Source organism: Sipha flava, unplaced genomic scaffold (assembly GCF_003268045.1).
Source record: "Sipha flava isolate LNK unplaced genomic scaffold, YSA_version1 209_pilon_pilon, whole genome shotgun sequence".
NCBI lineage: Eukaryota > Metazoa > Arthropoda > Insecta > Hemiptera > Aphididae > Sipha > Sipha flava.
The window spans coordinates 880-25,655 of NW_020272821.1; the positions used below are offsets into that span (position 1 = coordinate 880).

At 27.2% G+C, this 24,776-nt stretch overlaps 4 protein-coding genes across 5 annotated transcripts; 3 read left to right on the top strand and 1 right to left on the bottom strand.

Annotated features, from left to right (window-relative positions):
* Positions 1–429: 429 nt before the first annotated feature.
* LOC112682744 lies at positions 430–2,206 on the bottom strand (the record flags this gene model as incomplete). The annotated part of the gene is given in 2 exon segments (XM_025553435.1): positions 430–948; positions 2,091–2,206. Coding segments are annotated over 2 exon segments (598 nt in total), but the record flags the coding sequence as incomplete, so codon positions are not given.
* Positions 2,207–8,815: 6,609 nt separating this feature from the next.
* On the top strand, positions 8,816–9,244 carry LOC112682745. Its single transcript, XM_025553436.1, has one exon. It carries the CDS (start codon positions 8,816–8,818, stop codon positions 9,242–9,244), a length of 429 nt encoding a protein of 142 aa, XP_025409221.1.
* A 224-nt stretch (positions 9,245–9,468) lies between these two features.
* On the top strand, positions 9,469–10,200 carry LOC112682746 (general transcription factor II-I repeat domain-containing protein 2-like). Its single transcript, XM_025553437.1, has one exon. The coding sequence runs from the start codon at positions 9,469–9,471 to the stop codon at positions 10,198–10,200; it is 732 nt and encodes a 243-aa protein (XP_025409222.1).
* Positions 10,201–11,616: 1,416 nt separating this feature from the next.
* On the top strand, positions 11,617–24,134 carry LOC112682739 (exportin-4-like). Of its 2 annotated transcripts, none has more exons than XM_025553429.1 (21): positions 11,617–11,761; positions 12,516–12,621; positions 14,126–14,301; positions 14,520–14,627; positions 15,695–15,811; positions 15,893–16,049; positions 16,373–16,497; positions 16,573–16,730; positions 16,799–16,973; positions 17,032–17,298; positions 17,379–17,547; positions 17,613–17,790; positions 17,857–18,016; positions 18,084–18,256; positions 19,371–19,539; positions 19,936–20,229; positions 20,776–20,956; positions 21,032–21,153; positions 21,855–22,076; positions 22,185–22,277; positions 23,925–24,134. In XM_025553429.1, exons 1-21 carry the CDS (start codon positions 11,696–11,698, stop codon positions 24,117–24,119), a joined length of 3,411 nt encoding a protein of 1,136 aa, XP_025409214.1. In that variant the 5' UTR covers positions 11,617–11,695; the 3' UTR covers positions 24,120–24,134. The 2 variants fall into 2 exon arrangements, with proteins under 2 accessions (XP_025409214.1, XP_025409215.1); XM_025553430.1 differs by having other exon boundaries at positions 21,035–21,153; positions 23,925–24,119.
* Positions 24,135–24,776: the final 642 nt, after the last annotated feature.

The following is a 24,776-nucleotide window of genomic DNA, read 5'->3' on the forward strand; positions in this document are numbered from 1 at the left end:
ATATTGATTAAATTTTAATGAAAAAATATTCAAAATACCGTCGCCGTGCAAAGCATCATTGTATGGTAAACAAAAATATTCCAACGTTGAAAATAGAACTGAGTGTCAAACGTCAGAATGATCAAGAACAGAGATTAGTGAATAAAGAAGTCCTTTAAGTCTTGAAAATGTAGATTTATTTTTATTTTGTTTGATTTTTTAGTTACAATTTCATAGTTTTTTATATATATATATAAATTGTTATGTTTAATTTAAAATTTTTAAATGCTTATTTTAGTGCTTATAATGATGTTTATAAGCGCTTTTTTAAGCACTTATTTTAATGATTTTAAATGTTATAAGTCCCAAGCCCTGATGATGATGAATTGTTTAGTGGTGTCATTCGAATGCTGTAATATGGAAGACTATCTTGTATTCCCGTCATTGACGTTGTAGATGAATTAGAGCCCAAGTCTGATGTTAAATTACTTGTAGATGGTGTCATTTGGTTATTTTGTAATTGTGCCAACTCTAAATCAGACACTAGATTAAAAAGTTTTTTTTTTGCCATCAATTGATATTTTGGTGAGAAAGTTTTGACTGTAGCAGTCAGACCATGGAAAAATGAGTCTATTAGATGTACATCAGTGGTTTTCTTTGACTCATTATTTCCGCTATTTATTAAATGTTGCATCAAAGTAGATGATGCAGTTTCACGTCCAATTTCAATTTCCATTACCATATTGTTCACCTGGGAAATGTCTTCGTCATCACTTATAACAATAACATCAGAAGATGCTATGTTGGAATTTATTTCATGTTCTCTCAAAAATGGAATTAAAAAATTCATAGAATCCTCGTAAATCCATTTTCTTGGTACGACAGCTGCTTGTCCACTTATTGTTTTATTTTTTAATGCTTTTATAAATTGTTCTTTAAGTAACATCCATCGCGCTTTACATAATGAACCTGTAAATAAAATGAAATTTTACATTGATGTACTTAACGAACGTATATGCATGACATTTTCACTGGTTGTTTATATTAGCATTTTCTATACACAATAAAATTTACAAAATTATTTCCAATTATTTTAGTTTTTTTTTTTTTATGAATGTCAATAAAATTGTATTTGTTGGGCCAAAACGCATGAACATTTTTTACAATGCTCCTGATAAATTGTTACAATAGCAGTTGAAAAATATTAAAAATACATAGGCACAATTTTTTTTTAAAAGCATTTAAAGTTCAAATTTTGACAAAATTTATCAAATTTACGGCAAACCTGTGGAAATTTTTGCATCACCAAATAGTGGTTCACAATTTTATAATTATAAACGTATATTTCCAATTGTTTTGATGGCACTGATAGACGCAAATTGTAAATTTATTGCCGTAGATTTAGGTTCTTACGGGAAGAACAGTGACGGTGGAAATTTTATAAATTCAAATTTTGGAAAAGCTATAGAAATGGAAAAGTTTAATGTACCGAAAGAAAGAAACCTTCCAGAAACTCAATGTTCAGCGCCTCATGTAATTGTTGGAGATGAGGCGTTTTCGTTGAAGACATATCTTCTTAGACCTCTACCCTGGTTCTACGATAAATGGAGATATAGAAAAACAAATATTCAATTACAGACTGTCAAGAGCTCGCATTTGGACATTTGGTACAAAAATTTCGAATTTATTTTATAAGTATAAATTTATTGCCTAAAAATGTAGATAATGTTATTTTACCGATGTGTATTTTACATAATTACATCAAAGAAAACGATTTGATGGTTCAACATTTAGACCCTGTCGAAATTGAACCTAACTGGGGAAATTTACCACGGTAAGGAGGAAATGCCCACAACTCTGCATTTCTTGTACGTGATACATACAAACAATTTTTTAATTCGGAGAGTGGATCATTGTCATGATAAATGGAAAAATGTGTGTGAATAACAATATAATATATACAAATATTTACACATTTATATACATTTTCATTTAAAGTACCTTTGTATTTTATAAATTGTAATTTATAATATATTTAGATTTCTGACTTATTAATACTTAATGATATAATAATAAATAAAATTTATATTCAAATTAAGATGTAAACATACCTGGTGTTTTCAATTTTGTTCCAATTATTGACCATATTAAATCTTTGTGTTTATTATCGCTGTAATTTATGTGCGCCATATTGTATATTTCTTCATACAGGCAAACTTCTCCGATTAAAATTTTATCATTCATAATTAGATATTATGAATTAGATTAAAATATATAATAATTATAATATAATAATATTATTAATATATATTATATATAATATTATAATATATTATAATAGGTATTACACGTGACTTGCTCAAACAACGCGAAACAAATAAATATTTGTCGTGGAAGAAACATTCATTCGTTCACACCATTCGAACGGACAAGAACGAACAGTCACCAGCACCAGTGTTGCCAAAAGCCAAAAGGCCTTCGTCCGTATATATTATATCAAATTACCGTACAGGACCGTACCATAGATAATACATATGTATTATCCTTCAACCATATAAACCAAGTTTATAAACTAGTTTATATGGTCGAAGGTATTAACTATGGACCGTACGTAACCATTTTATCAAATTACCGTACAAGATTGTAAGTTAATTAATTTCATCGTGATAAATTCGTAGTTATGTGATAACATTCACGTAATATTTATATTCAGTTCGAGTTTAACATCAAAATCAAAATATTATGTCAGTCCGTACTCCATGTTATATTCTAATACTTACTCTATATCACGTCCGCGATTCAAAATATATCTAAGGTGTATCTTTATTTGTGATCATGGCTATAATAGTCTATATTCACTATTCAGATACACTATTAGTCTATTCAGTCTATTGATACTAGTGCCTATAGCTGTACTCATAACACTCTGTTGCTCGATGTGATAGGAAATATTGCAAGTGAATGAGGTGGCATATGTGATTAAAATAGATCAAAAGGTAAATCAAATATCAAAAATTAGTGTAATTACAACTTTTTAATAAGTATAAAGTTATATTTAATAGTTAACAAAAAATAAAAAATAAAATATTAAGATGTATAATTTCCAAATTCTACTACTATTAGTTTTATTTAGTATTATAGGGTAAAGTATTATTATTTACCAATTAATTGATATGGTAAAAACCTAACGCTTAAAGTGTAATATCTAAAAATAATTCAAGAATTCAGAATAATGTCTTCATATCGGTAAATATAATTACCGTATTTTTACGTGTTTTTGACAGGTCCGTTCGTAGACTGTACGGACGGCCAAATTACCGTACCACCCCAACTGGGACCGTATGGCTGGCAACACTGACCGGCACGTCAAACAAAAGTTTTCGATAAACATTGACGTTTTGTGCCTTTGACGGTACGTGACGGTGCCGGTCAATGTAAACACTGTAGTATTTATAGATAACAACATATTTTGACGTGACGTTGACGTTCCATATAGTAGTGATGGTAAACTGCTATTTTTTTTTTTTTTGTAACATCTGATAATGTTATTGCTATTTTAAAATAGCAGCTATTGCTATTTTGTAATAACAGCTGATAATATATTATATAATGCTTATCATTAATTTTAAATTTTATATTTTAATAGCAGCTTATGTATATTATACAAAATAGCAGTCTATTAGATCATTATATATATATATATATATTGATATCTAATATCTGAGCCTACGATAAGCGTCGATAACACGCGCATTATCAATTATCACATGTCACAAATATATAGAATAAACCTTAGATCATATACAAATTGTATATGATCTAAAGAATAAACTTATTATATCTGTGAATTACATCTTGCCAGCCGCCAAGATGCTACTGCTATTTTTCATATTATTTTGAGTGTTCTAACTTCTAATATAATAGCAGCTTTAAAACAGTGTAGGAAACTAGGAAAACATAAAAACCAAAAATCAAAATTTAGCAATCACTGCTATTGTTGACACTGAATAGCAGTAGGCGAATGCTATTGTAAAATAGCAGTGCTTTTATAACTGCTACTGCTATTTCTTACCAACACTACCGTATAGTGTGAATTAACCTTAAACCTGTCGGACTTCAATTTCACTGAAACGGCGACCATCGTCGACATTACTAAAATAGTGTTTCCATCGAAATAACTATTTATAAGTTTTATATTTTGTGATCTTAAATTTATAATAATAAATATAGAAAACGCTAAAACATATTTTCAATAAAAATAAAAATATTTCTATTCATACTTTCTATACAGCTAAACGTGGGGCTCAGGGCGAAAGCCCAGTTAGCTCTGTCCTAGGGACGATTCTGACTACAGAACACTAGCTTTTGCTTATATTAATATTAAAACATCATATCGAGTGCTAAGTTTCTACATTCATAATTATGAAATTAAATTATTTAACGTTAAAATGGTTTAAGTCTTATATTTTAGGATTTTCAAAAATAAAATAACGGTAGGTAAAAACAGATAATACTTTAATATAATCACAGATTACATGAAACATTTAATACATACAATCTGTGATAGAATGTTAATTTAAAATGATATTTATTTTTTATTTTTATGTTATTTTAAATTAAATTTTTTAATTTAGTTTTTTTTTTTTTAGACTAACTAAAGTTAGTTGTCTTTAAGTATTAAGTTGGTCACATGGCCATTTTCGTTTGAGGCGACGGATTGGGTTATCTGGTAGTGAGAGATAGGAGAGAGTAGATATGAAAAGGTTAGGATGATTAATCGTATTTTTATGAAATTTTTTGTTGTGGTTTGATGCTAGTTCGGAGATAGTTGAAATTTTTAGATCCTTATGCAGAGTGCAATTGCTGACATACCAGGGAGAATTGGTTAAGAGTCGGACATTGATGCATTGCAAAGCTTGAAATTTATTTAAGTTAGAGTTTTTAGAGGTTCCCCATATTTGTTTAACATAGGTCATTGCAGGTCGAATAATTTGTCTGTATATGAGAAGTTTATTGTTGAGCGGTTAGATCGCAGGAGCTGTTTGAATTTATGGAGTTTTAGATTGAGGGAAGATCTTTTGTTTTTTATGTGGGTTGCCCAAGTTAGTCTTTTTTCTGGATCAGTGGTGGTCAAACGGTGGGGGGGGGGGTGAGGGGGATAGCTCCCCCCATGACCTTTTTTTAAACATTTATAATTCATCCATATTATACATAATATAATATAGGTATTCATCTATTTTCTATTTATAAAAATAAATATACTGTACTTATTAGTTATTATACAGTCTCTAGGCTCGAATAAAATTAACAGTTTAAACATAAAACACTAAAATATTAATTGAAACAAACTTTTTAGATTTTTATCATTTCCTTTATAGTTTATTTATAAGCAATTTAAATTTAGTACTTAACGCTTAACATAATATATTATATTATTATATGAATTGTGTAATTATATTATTTTAGAGTCGTTTCAATGGTTTAACCACTATGGTTGTTCATCGTGAGGTTGTCAATATAACTGTAGACGAAGTACTGGACGAATTGGCAAAAAAACTAGAAAAATAGATATAATAATATAAATATCATTAATAATATCATTAATATAATATAATTTCCATGTTTAAAAATAAAGATTTTTATAGGTATATAGTGTTTGTTAAAAAATCTGCTACATCCCCCCCTGACAAAATCATTTGACCACCACTGGTCTAAATGAAGTCCAAGGTATTTTACGGAGTTTTGTGTTTGAATTATTTTGTTATTTGGTATTATTGGTTGAATTTTTTTAAGACCAAGAGCAAATGTAATGAATGTTGAATTTATTTTCGTTAATTTTCATTCTCCATTTGAGGAACCAATGTTGTAGAATTGCTAGATCAGGGGTTACCAAATGGCGGCCCGCGAATGTATTTTAACCGGCCCGCAGACTGAGAGAAAAATCCAATAATTTAATACGTACTTATTATCAAGCGCGACTGTTACAGTCGAAATGTTGCTGGTAATTTCTTATCTTTGTACATTATTAGGTTTTTTCGGCTGCAACAAATATTATACTAGCTGTGAAGAATATCTTCAGCCAATATCAACACGTCAGTCCGTCAGTTATCGGTGAGACGGTGGTGTCCGCTGCGACGTAATTTTTATTCGTCCGTTCCGTTTTATTTATTAATTTTCGTAATTAAATAATATATTATTCTTTGTTTTAATTTGACTATGGATAGAAAAAGAAGAAAAATAGAAAATGAAAATAGACAGTTTTGTCCTGATTGGATGGACTTGTATTGTTTTATTTTACCAGATCAAGAGGCAGAATCCTTTATAACTCAATAAATAACTCCAACATAAAAATAATACCACCCTCTAACCCCACCTATTGGCCAACACATCAAAATCGCCGCCCAGATATCCTCGATATCGTCATCGCCAGAGTACCAAGTAATTCCATTACTATTATCTCCAACACAAATGACCTGTCATCCGACCACACACCAGTCATACTCGACCTCGAAATTCCCTGTTCAAACTCCTCCACAAATCCTCAAAATCTTGGAAAAATAGATTGGCCAACTTTCCAACAACTCATCGATACTCGTACACAACTCAAACCTTCCTTAAAATCAAGCGAAGACATTGATAATACTATCCAAAAGCTCACTTCAGATATCCAAGAATGTACACACTTAGCAACAACACTAACCACAATTCACCCCAATAACCTACTTCCAAATCATATAAAATATCTTCTCCGAGAAAAACGAAAAGCAAGATCCCGTTGGCAAAGGCACAAATACCCCATCGACAAACATACTTACAACCAACTAAATAACAAACTTAGGAAAGCACTCCAACAACACAACTCCGTCACTTATCAACAATATATCCAAAACTTAACAACTCATAACTTCTGTCTTTGGAAAACGACAAAAAAAATCCTAAAAACTGTCTCAACTTCATCTCCCCTCCGTAAAGAAGATAATTCATGGGTGGTCTCTGACATAGAAAAAGCAAACCTATTTGGCCAACATCTATCCCAAACTTTCACTCCACATGACATAACTCTAAATCCCACTCAAAGTCAAATTGTCTCACATTCCTTAGAGTCTGCATTACCCGTCTCACTCCCAGCTAAGCACACAAGCCCTGGTGAAATCGAATTTATTATTAAAAAACTCCACAACAGAAAAGCCCCCCGGGTTTGATCGAATTACAAATTGTACTGCCAAAAACTTACCCAAAAAAGTAATCATATTACTTTCCTATATTTATAACGCAATGCTGCGTTTATCCTATTACCCCCTAACCTGGAAATTTTCAGAGATAATAATGATTCCAAAACCCAACAAACCTCCCGAAAAAGTAACTTCTTATCGCCCTATAAGTTTACTCCCTACATTATCTAAAGTATTCGAAAAAATCCTATTAAAGAGGCTTATTCCACTAGCTGTTACGGCAAAAGTTATCCCCGACACTCAATTTGGATTCAGACCCAATCACTCTACCATTCACCAACTCCATAGAGTAGTTGACACCATCTCAGTTTCTCTAGAGAAAAAACACTACTGCGCTGCCGTCTTTTTAGACGTTGCACAAGCGTTTGATAGAGTCTGGTTTGATGGCCTACTTTTCAAACTTAAAAAATTTCTGCCTGCCCCATACTTCCTTTTGATTAAATCATATTTGAGCGATCGTACTTTTGTCGTACGCCAGAACTCGAGCCACTCAAACTACTTTAACATCTTAGCCGGAGTTCCCCAAGGCAGCGATATTGCTCCCTTCTTATACAATATCTTTACGCATGACATTCCTAAAACTTCCTTCACCGAACTCGGTTCCTACGCGGGTGATACAGCAATTGTGGCCTGCAATGAAAACCCAATCACTGTTTCTAGTATGTTACAAAGACACCTCAACATAATTAACCTCTGGACAAAAAGATGGAAGATCAAAATTAATGAATCCAAGTCCTCCTTCATTACATTCACCCTAAAAAAAGGCTTTTGCCCCTCAGTCACAATGAACAACATCTCAATTCCCTCCTACTCAGAAGTTAAATATCATGGTCTCATCCTCGACAGTAAACTTACCTGGAATCCTCACCTAAAAGCCAAACGAAAAGCCCTTAATACCCGACTCCACCTCCTAAGACCATTACTTAAATCTAAAATGAATATAAATACCAAACTACTAATCTATAAGTCCTTACTCAGGCCATTATGGACTTATGGCATTCACTTATGGGGAGCCGCTAAACCCTCAAACACCCGTACAATCCAAGCATTCCAATCAATATGCCTTCGCCTAGTCACATCTGCACCCTGGTATTTAACCAACAATAACCTCCACAAAGATCTTAAAATCCAAAATCTTAACCAAATCTCAAAACTATACTACACCAGACTTCACAACAAACTTCAACAACATACAAATCCACTAATCTCTAAATTATCAACGAAAACACTCCCTAATGACCCGCGCCGTAGACTTAAAAGGCAATGGTGTAGAGATCTTCTTCTATAGTAAGTAAGCTTAATAAGTGCTGGAGGTCGTAAACAGGTAACACCTCCAAACCAAAAAAAAAAAAAAAAATGTTTATATATATATATTTTTTCTTCATTGTTATTCTGTCATTTATAGGGTGTTACCACTGGGTATCCTCCCTAATCTCATGAATCATGTTATCTGTTTTATTTTTTTTTTGTCACTTATCAAACCTACTTATTATACAAAAAAAATTATATGTATAGATTGTAGATTTCTTCAATAAAAAAAAAAAAAAAAAAATTTACCAGATAGAGTAGGTGCCTTACCTGTTTGTTTGATTTGTAATCAAACAATGGCTGTTATGAAAGTGTTTAATATCAAACGTCATTATGAGACACACAAGTCATTTGCCGAAAAATTCCCATTGGGTACTGGCCTTCGTAAAATAAAAATTGAAAATCTAAAAATGAAATATAAATCGGCAACTCAAATTTTGAGCCATACAATGACTGAACAACAGAAATGTGCACAGGCATCTTTACAAATGTCGTGGATACTCGGTAAACATATGAAGCCATTTACAGATGCTGATATTTTTAAAGAATGTATGCTTCAATCTGTAAATGTTCTGTTTGAAAATAAAAAGGAAATTGTCGAAACTTTTCGTCATATCCCAATAATATCAGCATCCACTAACACGAGAAATACTGAAGTACTGGCCAAAGATTATCACAATCAGTTGAAACAAGATCCATCTACTGTTGATTTTTATTCTATATAGCCTTGGATGAATCTTGTGATATAACAGATACATCTCAGCTAATAATTCACGTGAGATACTTGAGCAATATCAGTGGGACATTTTACGAAGAGTTATTGACACTTTTGTCGTTATCAGGGACCAGCAAAGGAAATTATTTGTACAATGCTGTAGTATTATATTTTGAAACAGAAAATTTAAATTTAAAAAAAATTAACTCCGTTACAACCGATGGTGCACCAGCGATGATTGGCGCTCATCAAGGCTTTGTTCAAAGATTAAGAAATGACCCTAAATGCAACTCTGATCTTTTATCGTACCATTGCATCATTCATCAAAGCATCCTTTGCTGCAAACTGGATCTGTGTTCGGAAAAAATTATGAAAACAGTAATGAGTATTGTTAATTTTATACGTGCAAAATCTTCACTCCAGCACAGACTATTTAAGACACTTCTTCAAGAAAGTGATACTCAGTTTGACAATTTATTACTTCATAATAATGTGAGATGGCTGAGCAAAGGAAATGTTTTGCAAAGGTTTTTTAACTTACTGAATGAAATTGAACTATTTTTAATTCAGAGTACATATTTGTCTGTCAAAGACTATCACGAATTTATCAGTGATAACAGTAACATAGCAACTATTGCGTTTTTGACAGATATATTTCAACACATAAATTCGTTCAACTTGAAACTTCAAGGTAATCAGAAACTAATTTGCCATTTAGTATCTGAGGTAAATTGTTTTTGCAGAAAAATTGATTTTTTCTTACAAGATGTTGGTAATGAACGTTTACATTTTCCTTACTTGAAAAAAGTTGTTGATGAAAATCACGAGATTGATATCACAAATTTTACGAAGTTTTTGGAAAGTTTAAAAACTGAATCCGAAAGACGCTTTGCTGATTTCAGAAAAATCAAAAACGTTGTACAATTATTGAACAGTAGTTTTACTCTGCAGCCTGATGGTGAATAGATTAACGAAGCTGAAAATGTAAAACATTCACATTTAAATTTTTTTTTTTTGGCCGCATACAGAGACGGGAGCAACGATGAGACATAATCTATGTCCAATGTTACTCATATTATTCTAGTTATGTTTATTAAATAATTTCATTTTTACAAATTATATTTCTTCTAATTTTTGTTCAAAATATATTTAATAATATATAGTCTTAACTTTCTTACGACACATGAGTAATGTGACCGGGAATTGATTTTCTTTATTTCTTTTAGCATAAGAATCCCTTTAGCAGTGAAATGTGTGATCGAGAAGCCGATTTACTCGTAGATTAAAATGGACAACCAGTGTCAACTACCTTCGCGAATGTCTATATTGTTTTTATTCCAGTAGTACATGTTGAGATCATGGGGTATACTTTTCATATCTGGGTCCCGATCAAAAGGCTCAAATAAGTGGCTGATCGGGTTCCGAGAATACAGTGGGGCTGATTATTATAATTACAATTATGCAAGGGGTGATCGTTGGCAATAATCGGAATAACTCAAATAAGTTTTCGTCAATATGCCAACGCATGGATTAACGCACTGAATGGATTAACGAAGCTGAAAATAATTTCAAATTAAACAGAGTACATCTTCCAATGGAAATAATTGAATTTCAATCAGATGATGTCCTAAAAAATTTGTATAATGAAAAATATTCAAAAACTGAAATTGATTTTACATATGATGAATTTTGATTGAAATATGTATCTGAAAAGAAATACTTTACGTTGAAATTATTGACAATGAAAATGTGTACAATGTTTGGCTCCACGTACGTCTGTGAGTCTGCTTTTTCAAAAATGAATTATATTAAAAACAAATTCCGATCCCGACTCACCAATGAACACCTTGAAATGATGATGAAGATAGCTACCACAAACCATAACCCCTACTTAAAGCAGCTAGTTGAAAGCAAGATCTGCCATTTTTCTCATTAAAAATATTAATTAATAATTGTTTCGTATATTTATTTAATTTAATTATATTTCCATTAGTTTTAGTTACATAATAATTAATAAGTGTATATAATTTTTTTTTTTTAGAAATAAATTATTTTTGACCAACCGGCATATTATAATAAATATTATGTACTTTGAATTTTTCATGGCCTGCGAGAATTTTCCGAATTCTTAATGTGGCCCAAGGAAAATATTAATTGGTGACCCCTGTGCTAGATGTTCTTGGAGGTGATTTGTGAAATCTATTAATTTAGTTAAAATTTAATTCTGTTGATGTGGTTATCTTATTCTGTGATTTGGTATAATTTGTTCATTTATATTCTTTTTTTGATAAGCCGAATGATAACAGTTCTTTATTTGAAATAGATTGTATGAAATTATTTACTGAACTACAACGGTCTATTGTTATTAATTACTCCTATATTTGTCATAGTTTTCAAATTAATCGACTATATTATAAAAAATTAAATGGAATATATAAATTAATATTTGGTCGATAAAACAATGACAGAAATGGAGCAAGCCCAACAGATTTTGCTAGAACTTGAAGCTGCTGGCAGTGTGATGCTTGTGAGTTTCTTTCAGTTTAATTTTTTGTAATCTACCCATATAAATTTAGTTTTAATTTACATTAGAATTTAGGTTAGATAAAGAACATACAATGTATCAAACTATTAGAATTTCTAATAAAAATTTGTTAAAATATAATATTTCATTATATTCATAATGTATATATAAACATATATAATTGACCAATTGTGGATAGCTATTAATTATTAATAAAACAATTATCTAATAATATTATAACAAATGAGCAATTTTTATTATTAAAATAAATGTAGTTGAATTACAAATGTTGATATTATTTATGTATATGTATATTCATAAGTGGAACTAGAACTTACATATTAGGACGCTATAAGTAGGAGATAACACAAACCCGCAAGGGCTATGCCCATACAAACCCATCTACTAATTTACTTACAGACAAAATTTGTCACTACTCAGTTCTTTAAGTTCAATTTAAATTTAAGCAATAATATAAAAAAACGCAATTTTGTAAACCAAATTTTGATTTTAGATTTTTCTAAGTAAAGCAAAAGCTTTAATATACAGAATAATAAGAATTTTCAAACTTAATCATTATTTTGAGTATGAAAATTTTAAATATAGTCAATTAGATTTTATCTTTATCTCAAACACAAAATTCAGAGATTCATTATTTTTAATCTGAGAAGGCTATACAAATATTTAGGGGGGTTAAGCTTTTTCCTTTTTGTACCTATGTATGTACCTATAATATGTATGTATTTTATGTTTTTAGGCATCGCCTTCACTTGTCACTAATGAACAACGTAATGCTGCCGAAACAGTATTTATGAATTTCCGCAAAACCAATATGCCTTATTCAATATGTCGATATATTCTTGGTAAAATTTGTTGAATTTATATATCCAAAATTAAGTTAAATAATCGAGGATAAGTTTTAGTTTAAGTTATTAAAATAATTGTATAATTATTATATTTGAAAATGGGTTAAAAGAAAACATAAAAACTCATTTTCAGAAAATGTTGAACAAATTATATGCTGTTGAGTGCTGTCAATTCAATGGTTCTTGTATTGAAAATTAGGGAGATAGGTGTTTTAAATAATAACTCAACTTTAAGTTAAATGCTATTGTAAAATATTATAAGTTTAAACATTAATAATTATTCTAAATAATTTTTAAATCTAAAACATTAATTTTTTAATTAAGTAAACTGGTGTGAAGGTGCTTTTGAAAACCGAACTAAAACATATCTGAATATGGATCTGTTCTGAATCCCCTTATGTACCCCGTTTTCTTGAAAACTATTTTTCGTTCCTTCCCTCTTTCCTGTTAACATAGTATTTGGCTAATAATGTATAACTCCATATATGGAGTTATTTTATGACAATCTAAGACATGAATTGTGTCTTGTAAGCCCAATTAATTATTTTATACATATATCCTAATTACTTTATATTATGTGCTCATATATATCCTTATATGGTACTTTCCCATGTGCTTATATAACCCTCCACGCAATTATAATAGTATGGGTCTTTATTTACGTATGTCCATAACAATACATACTAATTTGCTTTTTAATATTGTTGTAAGGTAAGGTTTTACATTTTTATACAAATTACTAACCTATTAATAAAAGTATCAAGGATAGGTCATCATATATTGTAGGCTATTATTCTCTGTCCCTCAGATTAAAGTCGTATCTCTATTAAGAGTGCCACACATAGTGTTGTTTGAGATACTGAACAAAGATAACAGGTGTAACGAGTGGTTCTTTCATCCATTGTTAAAAATGTCTTTACAAACTATAAATGAAAGTTAAATTAATTACTTTATTATCATCATATACTATTATCTACACAAAGCAAGTAGTTCACAACTTTGGGCTGAATGCCTCTCCTAATATATGTAAACTCCAACGCTCTCGTCCCCATTGTAGTTTAAAATAGCATACTTATAATTGTATAATTTATTTTGTAAATATTGTATAACTTTTTTGTATATTGTAAACATACATTTTACTATATTTTTAACAGATATAAAAATTAAAAAGCCAAAAAAATTTTATACTCTTTATTTTTATAACCATTGAAAGAAAAAGTCATTCATAAGTTGGAAAAATGTAGATTTAACTATTTATGCATATTCGCATTAAAGATATGTATATTTCAACGTTCCCTAATTTCAAAATAATAATTTTCTATCAATTTTCACTAACACTATTGTTTTGTTTTTAAAATGTAAAAATAAAATTATTAAAAAAAAAAATGCACATATTATGCGTCCTTCAAAAAAGGAATGTTTTGTTAAAATGTTTTTGTGAAATTATGATATAAAAGCTATTGATGATATTGATTATGTGAATTTAGTTTTATATTTGTAGATTGCAGTAAAGTAGATTTTGTTTTATTTGAAACTGCTGGTACATTAAGAGATGCACTTATTAGAGATTGGTTATTGCTATCACAGGACCAAAAAAATGAACTTAGGCAGTATTTATTCCAATTCATTATGCGTGATGGTAATATAGCTGCTTTTGTAAGAGAACGAATACTACAGGTAATCAAAGTTATGAATATTTTCATTTATTTTCTTTGTCTATTATTATTAAAAATATTATAAAAAATATCTAAAACATTATAAATTCCTCTTTTAATTAATATATTATAATATTAAAATTTACCTGGGCTCATATTTAAGTATATAAGTAAAAATATTTTATTAACCCATTAACGATTATTATTAATGAAAATACATGTTCCTATTAAATTGAATAGGTGATTGCAATTATGATTAAAAGAGGAAGTGTTGAAGATGGTGGCCAAGAAAGAAGTAATATTTTGGATGAAGTAGAAAAACTAATTTTTAATGGTGATTTAAGAAAGGTATAATAACTATAAATTAATTAATTAATTCATATTAACAAAATAAATGTATATAATTAATAAAATAACTGTGATAAACTGTCATTTTGTAACAGTTTTCATTATTTTAATTTTGTATTATTAACATTTAGTGCAAGTATTATATAAATATATATATATATATATATGTACAGTGGCGTGCCGAGATAAAAAAATGTTTGATGCCAATTGCAAAGTCTAGTTTACCACCCACCCATCCATATTTAAATTCATCTCATTCAGAACTCATATATCAATATTTCTCTACTTAAATATGTACGATAATTATGTGATTTACATATTATTATCCAAAAACTACCCACCCCTTATTAACTTGATGCCTGGGCTTCATTTAGACCTATATTCGGCATGCCACTGTACTGTGTATATATATATATATATATTACAGTTAAAACCTGAAACTCTACAAAACTAGTTTTAACCAGGACTTCAAAATTGATACTAATTTTAAAATACAATTTTTTAATAAAAGTCAATCAGAAATAAGTATTATTATTATTATTTGTTTTGACAAGGCAAACTATCATGGCATTTAGAGTTATATGTTGTTTATCATGGTATAATTTTTGAAAATAAATTAAGATAACTTCGACCAGCCGGCATCAAATATCAACTATCATACAATGTACCTAACAATGGTATTAATATAAAATTCTGTAATGACTAAGTATCTTGCTTCAATATTCATGTGGAATAAATCGCTCCTTATGTAAAAAAAAAAACATTTTATGTAACTCTAAATGCCATAATAGTTTGCATTTTTAAAACAAATAATAAAAATTAAACTTATTTTAAATTTACTTTGGTTACAAAATTGTATTTAAAAACTAGTAATCAATGTATAATCAATGATATAATATATTAAATATATATATATTTAGAATTGAAAATTAATGTAAGACAATTGATAGTTATTAATACATTTAAGTATTAAAAAAATGATTTACTAAATTTTATTTCATTTATAAATACATAATTATTACACATATTGATAATTACATAATTATATTATTCATTTTTAATTACAGCAAATTTTAGGTTGTTCTATAGTTTTAGCACTAATGCAAGAATATTCTACCACTGTTAAATCTACAGATGTGGGATTAACTTGGGAATCTCATTATTCTGCCAAAAAAGAATTCGAGGTAAAATTGTAGATTTTTTTATAATTGATTATTATTAATTTAAATTATTAATTAAAATGTTATAAATATAAATTATTTTAGGCTAGAGACTTAAGACGTATTTTTATATTTAGTACACATGCATTGAATGAAATACAAAAACTTTCCCACCAATTATCACCTGATGTATTAACTGTTCTTAAACATTTATTGAATATATGTGAATCTGTTCTAGTGTGGGGTTTTATTTCTAAAACTAATATCCTTTTTATCATTATTGTACTAAATTAAATTATATGTGTTTTAGAAATGTAAAAATAATTTTTGTTTTCATTTTCATTTAGAAAATAGTAAAGAAAAAATTTGCTCTTACCTGTATGCTCTTATAAAATATTACAGGTGAGTAAGAACACAAAATTAAATTAACTATTCTCATAACTATTCTTATAGTTAGATTTGTTGATTTAATTTTGTGTTCTTATTAAAAGATACTCAATGTAAGTTCCACATTTTATGCCTACTTTCATTATATTAAAAATCAGTAAATTTTATATTTATATAATTTTCTTAACCAAAAAATACTGCCCAAATATTTAATTGGAATGTTTGAGGGAATATATAACTCTGAAAATAGCCCTACTTTGAAGCTTGGATCAGATTGGAAGGAAATAATAACAAATCCAAGCACTATTGATTTATATTTTCATGTAAGTATTGATTTTATAAAATATACTTTTGATAAAAAGTGAATGATGTATCTATAATATTATTAATATTATTAGATTTATTGGATTGTAAGGGATAACCCTCAATTTTCACATCATTGTTTGAATTGTCTTGTACAATTATCTTCTATAAATGGAAATATATGGACGGACATTAGTGAACGTATGAACTATATGAAAAACTATCTTGAGAATTTTATTAAATTAGTATCTACGTAAGTTAATGCTTATTTGATATTTTTATTTTTAGTTAGTTAAAGTCCATATTATTAACTTATTTCAGAGTAAAAATTTTAGATCGTGAATCAATTGGAATTTCTACTATCATAAAAAGAATAATTAATGGTTATAACCCTTCAGGTTTTAGTCAATTTCCATCAGATCTTGTTAAACAATTTTTAGAAAATACAACTTTACTTACTTGTCAGTTCGCCGAAGGTGCTGCAAGTGAAGAAAAAGTATATTCTTATGATAAAACTAATTTTATTATTATGACTATTATTATTTTTCCTGTAGCTGTGTCAAGACGATCAAATGTTTTTTGAAGCATTCAATAATATCTTACGTCCGTGGGTATCTATTATTGCAAACAGTAATCAATCTTTTCCAGAAGAGTTATGTAAAAATGCATCTATTCAAATTTTTAATACTTATTTAAAATGTCATATATCACCACCATATGGTACAAAGACTTCAATTGATGTTGAATTTAATGAGAATGAAGAAGAAGATCGTATCGCCAATAAAGAACAACTTCAATACATTGGAATATTTGGTAGACTTGTAAGTTTACAGTTACTTTAATTTAATATATTTGAATTTTATTGTAATTTATTTAATTTTCTAAAATATTTGAATTTTAGATTCCAGAACATACTTTACCTCTTTTAGTAAATTTAATAGAAGGTGAAATTAAAAACATGCGAACAATAATTGAACATGTACATAGTGGAAATTGTCAATGGTCTGAATCATTTCAGCAAAAAATTAATACTATTCATGAAAACATTCATTGGATGTTTCTTATAGCTGGTAATATTTTATAGCTTGTGCTAATAATACAATATAAACTGAACAAATTAAAAATTATTTTTTAGGCCATATACTTACCGTAGATAGTGAGGGAGAACCTAGTATGATTCCTTCAGAAATAATGCATCATAGTATTAAGCAAAGTAAAAAAGTCAACATTGATATGACTTTGAAATTTCTTAATAACCAAATGTTAGTTATGGATATACCTGGGTCAGAAGAATCTGTGGATGATGTTATCAAGTATATTGATTCATTTAAATTAATATATTTTTATCTTGTATTGTAATAATTATTTTATTTGTTTAGATTAGTATCTATTGCCTTTCATTTATGTGAATTAGAAAAAAAATTAATAGAAGCAAAAATGGAAAGTCTTTGCAGTCCATTGTTAAGTGGTACTATAGTATGGTTCTTACGTGAGTTTTCTCAAGCTTATTTGATGCCTAACGAGACCTATTATAATGAGGTAAATCATGATTGATAAATATTTTTATTATTTTTTTATTAGTTAACAATTAAATAATAATTTTTAGCTTAGTATGCCATTATTGCAAGCATTTGGTCAACATACTGAAGCTGCTAATTGGGTTTTAAATTATTTGCTTAATAAAGTTGAACATAACATTAGATCGCCTTTGTATGTTGATGTAAGTCTTATTGAAGATACAATTGGATTGTTGATGTCTTTGGTAGACATGAGACACAAGTATGTTTTATAATTTGTTTACTTCTTATTGTAATATTGCGTGCCGTTGTCCAATCTTAATGTTGTTGAAGTTTTAGGAAAAATATTCCAAATAAAAATACTCAAATATAATTTAACTGTTTATTTAAGAATTCTTCTAAGTACAAAAACACTATTTAAAAATGATCTGGCGTGAAGGTGCTTGCGACTACTCGTATAAACTACATCTGAATATTGGTCTATTCAGGACTCCCTTATATACCCCGCTTCTCATAGTTGACCCGAACCTAGTGAATGCTAAATCACTCGTCCTATGCAATTCACCTTGGCATTTAGATTGATGCCTTTCTATAATATTTTAATTACTATGTACTAATTGTCTTCTGTACCATATAATTAGTAAGGACCTACATCTGTAATATATCATACTGATGTCTTTCTGTAATAGTTATTTTTAATGTCACACTTTGAAATGTAGCCACACGATTCATATATTATGTGTGCTTGTGTTACCCTCTAATTAAATTAAAATTCCTTTCTATTCATACGAATACGAATATTATATTAATAATAATCATTTCCCGATTTCTATTATTTATAAACTACATGGTCCCATCCATGTCTTATGAGTCGTAAGGACCTATATTTATGTATGTCCGCAACAGTAATATTTCTAATAAAAATGTAAATTTAGTTATTCTTTTACGTAATTATAATTCAACTGTTTATGGGATATAATTATAATATTTTTTAATAGTGGTTGATTTATTTTATTGAATTAGTTGAAATGGGTTTATAAAAAAAAAAACTTATTAATTTAATTTATTAATTTAATTGTAATTTTAATTTGTATGTTTAAATTGACACCATTTTTTGCTTTATGATATTTATATTTATAGTCTTTATATGTTAATGATTTTTTAATACTTATACATGTAATGTGTTTCTTATGTTTACCTTGTTCAAGATAATTTTTAAATTATAATGATTCATCATCTCTTTTAATTTTAAACAAAGAATTTAAAAAACATTTAGAACCAGTAACATTCAACAGCAATATTTTACTTAACTTCTATACTTCACTAGATTTCTATAAATTCAGTTTTAATATGAAAAAAAATTATATTAATTTTAGAGCTGAAATTGTTATCAATTGTGAAGGATTTTGGAAATTATTTCAACTTCAAGATCATATTCGCAAAGACCAATTAGTTCCAGAAGTAAAAGAAGGATTATTCAAAGCATTTTCTTTAGCTGCAGATGCCTTTATTGGAAAAGATAAGCAAAATGAGTATTGGTTACGCGTGAGTAGAATTTATTGTAGTCCATTAAACTGTAGAGCATATTATCTTATTAAATTAAAAATAAATTTATTAAACATAGTTTTTTCTGGCTTATAATAGTTAAATTATTTAAGAAGAATTATAGTTTAAATTTTGATTGTTCCACTTTAAGGTTATATAATTTGTGGAAAATTTGTTTCCATAATGATAATAAACATATAACCGTATATATATTTCTATAGTTGTAGGGTAAATAATACATTTTTTTACCGGTGATAAGGTTATGTACCTTATACCCACATAAACCTTCCAAAATTGGCTACTACCAGTGTTATTATAAACAATTTCTTAGGTAGTACTTAAACTATAAATATCAAAAATGTGTAATTTTCTAACATTTTTTTTTTTTTTAACCAGGTCATTACTCCAACAATAGACAAATTTAGAAAGATTATAACTGATGACAATTTTAGAAAAGTATACAATGATGATGAAGTCAGATTAGAAATAATGGATATACTTCATAAATGTATTGGTCTGGCTAGTGGTGCAGTTATAAATACTACATCAACTATTTTTTCTATTTTGCATCCAACACTGAACGATTTTTCTGCATTAATTGGCCTATATCATAATTATCAAAATATTGTCCACTTAATTATTCTCCTATTTGTTGAATTTTCCAAGAAAATGTTGTGTTTTCTTAGAATGGTAAGAATATATATTTTTTTATTGAATTTGAATAATTATTAGAGGTGTTTCAAACATTTATTCATTGAACCAAATCAAATACTCAATCATTGCATTAAAAAATAAAAAATAAAAAAAACTTAAAACTCAAATATTTAGAAGCTAATATTTTTATACTACATATCTATTTTTATTATTAATAAATTAAATTAAAATATTAAATTATTTTACAGATATCTAAACTTCAAAATATTATATTTAAAATTATCAATTTACATTTTTTGATGAAATTTGATTTCATTTGATGAAGTCTGAGTTTGATTCAATCACAAAAATTGGATTTGTGACATCTCATTAATTAAATAATTTTTAAATTAAAAAATATTGCCTTCTTAATAAAAGATAAATTAATTTGCGTAAGTTAAATTAATTATTGATTAATAAAATGTCCTAGTAATACAACAATAAAACTAAAATTATGCAATTATTTTACTAAATTATAATTGATTTCATTATGAAATATTTATTTTATATTAATGAAGAATGTAATTTTTTTATATATTATAGGAAGAAAGTGATAGATTTTACATGTCATGTTATCAAATGGTGGATATGTATGCTCGCTACAATATTAATCGAGTATCTTTGGATTCTGATGCGGAAGATCAATGTTATCAAGATCTTTTTATATTTTTAGAACTTTTAACTCATATAATGTCTAAGGAGGTTTTAGATTTAAGTTCTGATGGTAAACATTTATTTAAAAAAACATTGTGGATTATGTTATTAATAATTGTTAATTCAACATATATTTATTTGGCAGTAGGAAAAAGCATTACTGGGAAAACTGCTGGAGATGTTTGTGTTTATGGACTTCAAGTAATTTTGCCATTGATGACCATAGACCTCTTAAAATTGCCTGGTTTATGTTCACAATACTACAAAGTAAATTATTTTTAAAGTACATAAAAGTATAATGTTTATAATTAAAATTTATTTTAATATCTAAATTATGTAAAATGTCTTGGTTTCTTTAAAATGTTTTCCTAAGTTCTATAAATTAATTCCCTAATAAAATTTAATATTGCATTAATCATGATTTTATAAGTACTTTAATGTTACTATCATTATTACATTTTTAGTAGTTTTAAAAATTTAGTTATCTAATGTAGCGATTCCCAAAGTATGTATCACGAAACCTAACGGTTCCGCAAGATGTATGTATGTGAATATTGGGAATAGTAATTGTAATAAACAATAATCATGAACTATCTTTAAAACATTTTTTGGAGTATTGGTTTTTCAATGAACAAATGAAAAATTGCTGTTAAATTGAAGTTAGAAATATTGGGATTCCACGAAACATTAATTGTTTCTTAAGGGTTCTATGGTTGTAATCGTTTGGGAATCGCTGATCTAGTACATTTACTTAGACTAATATTTGTCGAAAATTTTTTAAATTTATATAAAATGATTACTTGTTTTACTGTAACTTCCATTTCTCCTACTAATTATTTTAACTAGTAGAATCATATTAACGCTATTTCTGTTATTTTATTTATTAATATTAAATGAAAAACAAATTTATTGTGTATTATATTTATATATACTAGATTAAATAATAATTTGTATTATTTGCAATATAGTTTACTGGATATATGTGTGAAATGGTACCATTGAAATTATGTATTGAAAGTGTGGAAATATTTAAGGGTGTTTTAACTACAATTGAACTAGGGCTGACTATGTTTGGGCATGAAATCACTTCATTGTGTACTGATTTTTTACAATCAGCTGCTTCATTTTTATATCGACAGGAAAACTGTATTATGCATGAAGCATATCATTTATTAAAACCATTTTTAAAAGTAATGTATTTTGTCTTAAAAATTATATATACAAACATTTTTGTAGTTGAATTTATACTACTTATTTACTAATATTTTGATAAATATTTTAATTAAATGGTTTTGTAGTTTTTAATGGAACTTATACTGTCCTGTCAAATAAGTTCTGATGCACTTTCAAGTACTGGTCACGCACTTTATACATTAATATGTTGTTATCCAGTAAGTATTCTAAGAATTTTATGTTTTAGAAGTAGTATATTTTTAAAAATCAGACTTTCTTTAATAGCTATATTGTTGCACAAAGTGAAATATAATTAACGGCTAAAGCAATAATAGCTTTTTAGTAATAGTGATATTTATAAAATAAATTAAAATATTTTTATTAATTTAAAAGCAAATATATTTTAATAAAATGTTTACATTAAATTATAATTTTTTTTTCGCTATTCTACCTTCTTAAAGTGTAACATGTGTTGATGAAGAATTTATGTATTAAATATATTTATGTGTTGAAGTATCAAACAGATAAATATATATTTGTTATAATAATAATTATTTATTTATTTTTATAAAAAAAATAATAAATAACAAATACTCCAAAGGGTAGGAATACAGTAATATTTACATAAAAGTAATAAGTATTTATTATTAAATAAAAATATATATTAATTAAGTTATAAATACATGTTTTTAATGTGATGCAAGAATCAAAAAACAAATCAAATTTTTTTTAATTTGGTTGTTAATAGGAAATACACTAAATTATTAGTAAAATAGTTTAGTTTTGACTGAGATAACAAAATGAGGATTATATCTTGGTCAAGTTTTTTATAATAATTTAGAATGATTGATTTCTCCATTCAAGATTTTATATACAGAAATAGAAACAAAGACAATTTTTCTGGACGTTTTCTAGTTTATTAATTAAATGTATTTAAACAGGATTTCATAATATCATACTGAATTTGAGTGATGATCTTATTAATAAATAGTATAATACTTTCAAATATAAAAGATCATTCGAATTGTAGTATGTATATTTGATGAACCCTAAACCATGAAAATTCTTCCCATATATTTTATTTATATATGCATTAAAGAATAAATCAGCTGTTAGGAAAATGTTCAGATATTATAATTGATTAACAAAATGGAGTGATTTGCCATTTATTTAATAAAATTGAATTTAGAGTAGTTGAATGAAATGTGAACACACTGAGAGGTGTTAAGAAACACCATTAATTGAATATGTTAATGAAAATTGATCTAAATCGAAATTATAAGGAAATTATACTGCCAAAATAAATAGATAGGCTTGTGTATTTTCATAACATCCGAAATATAAAAATTTACAAGTGTTGAAACATTTATTCAGGTTATTTATAAATAACAAGAAGAGCAATGAGAATAAATAGTCACCTTGTAAAACCCCTGACGTAATATTTATAATATTTGAAATAAAATTACTGTGAGTGTTCACTTAAATGTAAAGAAAACCATGACAATAACGAAATTCTTAAGTTTGATTGATGTAATTTAGGTAGAAGTAAACCATGATCCTTTTTTAAAGGTTTTTTAGAAGTTAATGTAAATAGCATCTACCTGTCCTCTTAAAGCAACGGTTTCTACCAATTAGGAATAAAATATTAGTGTATAAGTCAATGTGGATTTAACTCGATGGAAATTGTGTTGCTCATTAAATATTAAAACAAACGTAATTTTTAAAATATCACGTTTTCATAACTGAATATATAAAAATATCTAGAGTTTATGAAATGTTATAAAGAAACTAATGTACTATAATATCTTAATACTAATAAATTATAATCTAGATTTTAAACAATACAATTATTTTTTTTTTTTTAGGAAGAATTTCAGCAAATATCAATGCAACTGATCAATAATCAAACTGATGTGCAAATAATTGATCGACTTCGAAATGCTTTTACTTTGTTGACTACCAATATAGATTTTAACGGACAACATTTAATGAAATGCCGTTTTAAAAATAATTTTGATAGCTTTACTACAAACATACGTGGGTTCCTATTTGTTAAATAATAGAACTTATTATTATTTCATAATTATATGTTTGTCTTAAAGTTTTATTTTTATATTTTAACATTATGGTTAAAATAAAAAATAAGTAATTCAAAAATTAAATATTATATTATCATTTACATAAAATTTTGTTTCTTCCACAAAAACTTAATTGAAATGATTAGTTATCATATTGTTTTATAAGATGTACAAATTAAAATTAAGTCAATTATATGAATTCATTAACATGTTAACTATAAGAATTAGATTATTATTATTATTTTTTTTTTATTCTAAACTTTTTTAAATTAACAGTTAACATCTATGTTAATGTGTGAATAATGAAATACAAATATTATATACATTTTTTTAAAGTTGTTTAATATAACTAAAACTTAATAAAGTTGTATTGTGTATAATATTTGATGGCTTTATCATTCACAATTATATATTGTTCTTTAAAAAACCTTAAAGATGGATAAGGAATCATCCCTATATTTCCAAATGTCCCTTTTTAATAATTAGAAATTAAAACTATTTTGAATCATATACATTCATTTTCTTTTATAATTTTTTTTTTTAATGGAAATCCCTTGATTAGTCCTTTTGTCGAGTATTACGCTTTTGGTATGAACAGTGTTAGGTATATTCAATCTTTATTGTAGACACTCTTTTTAG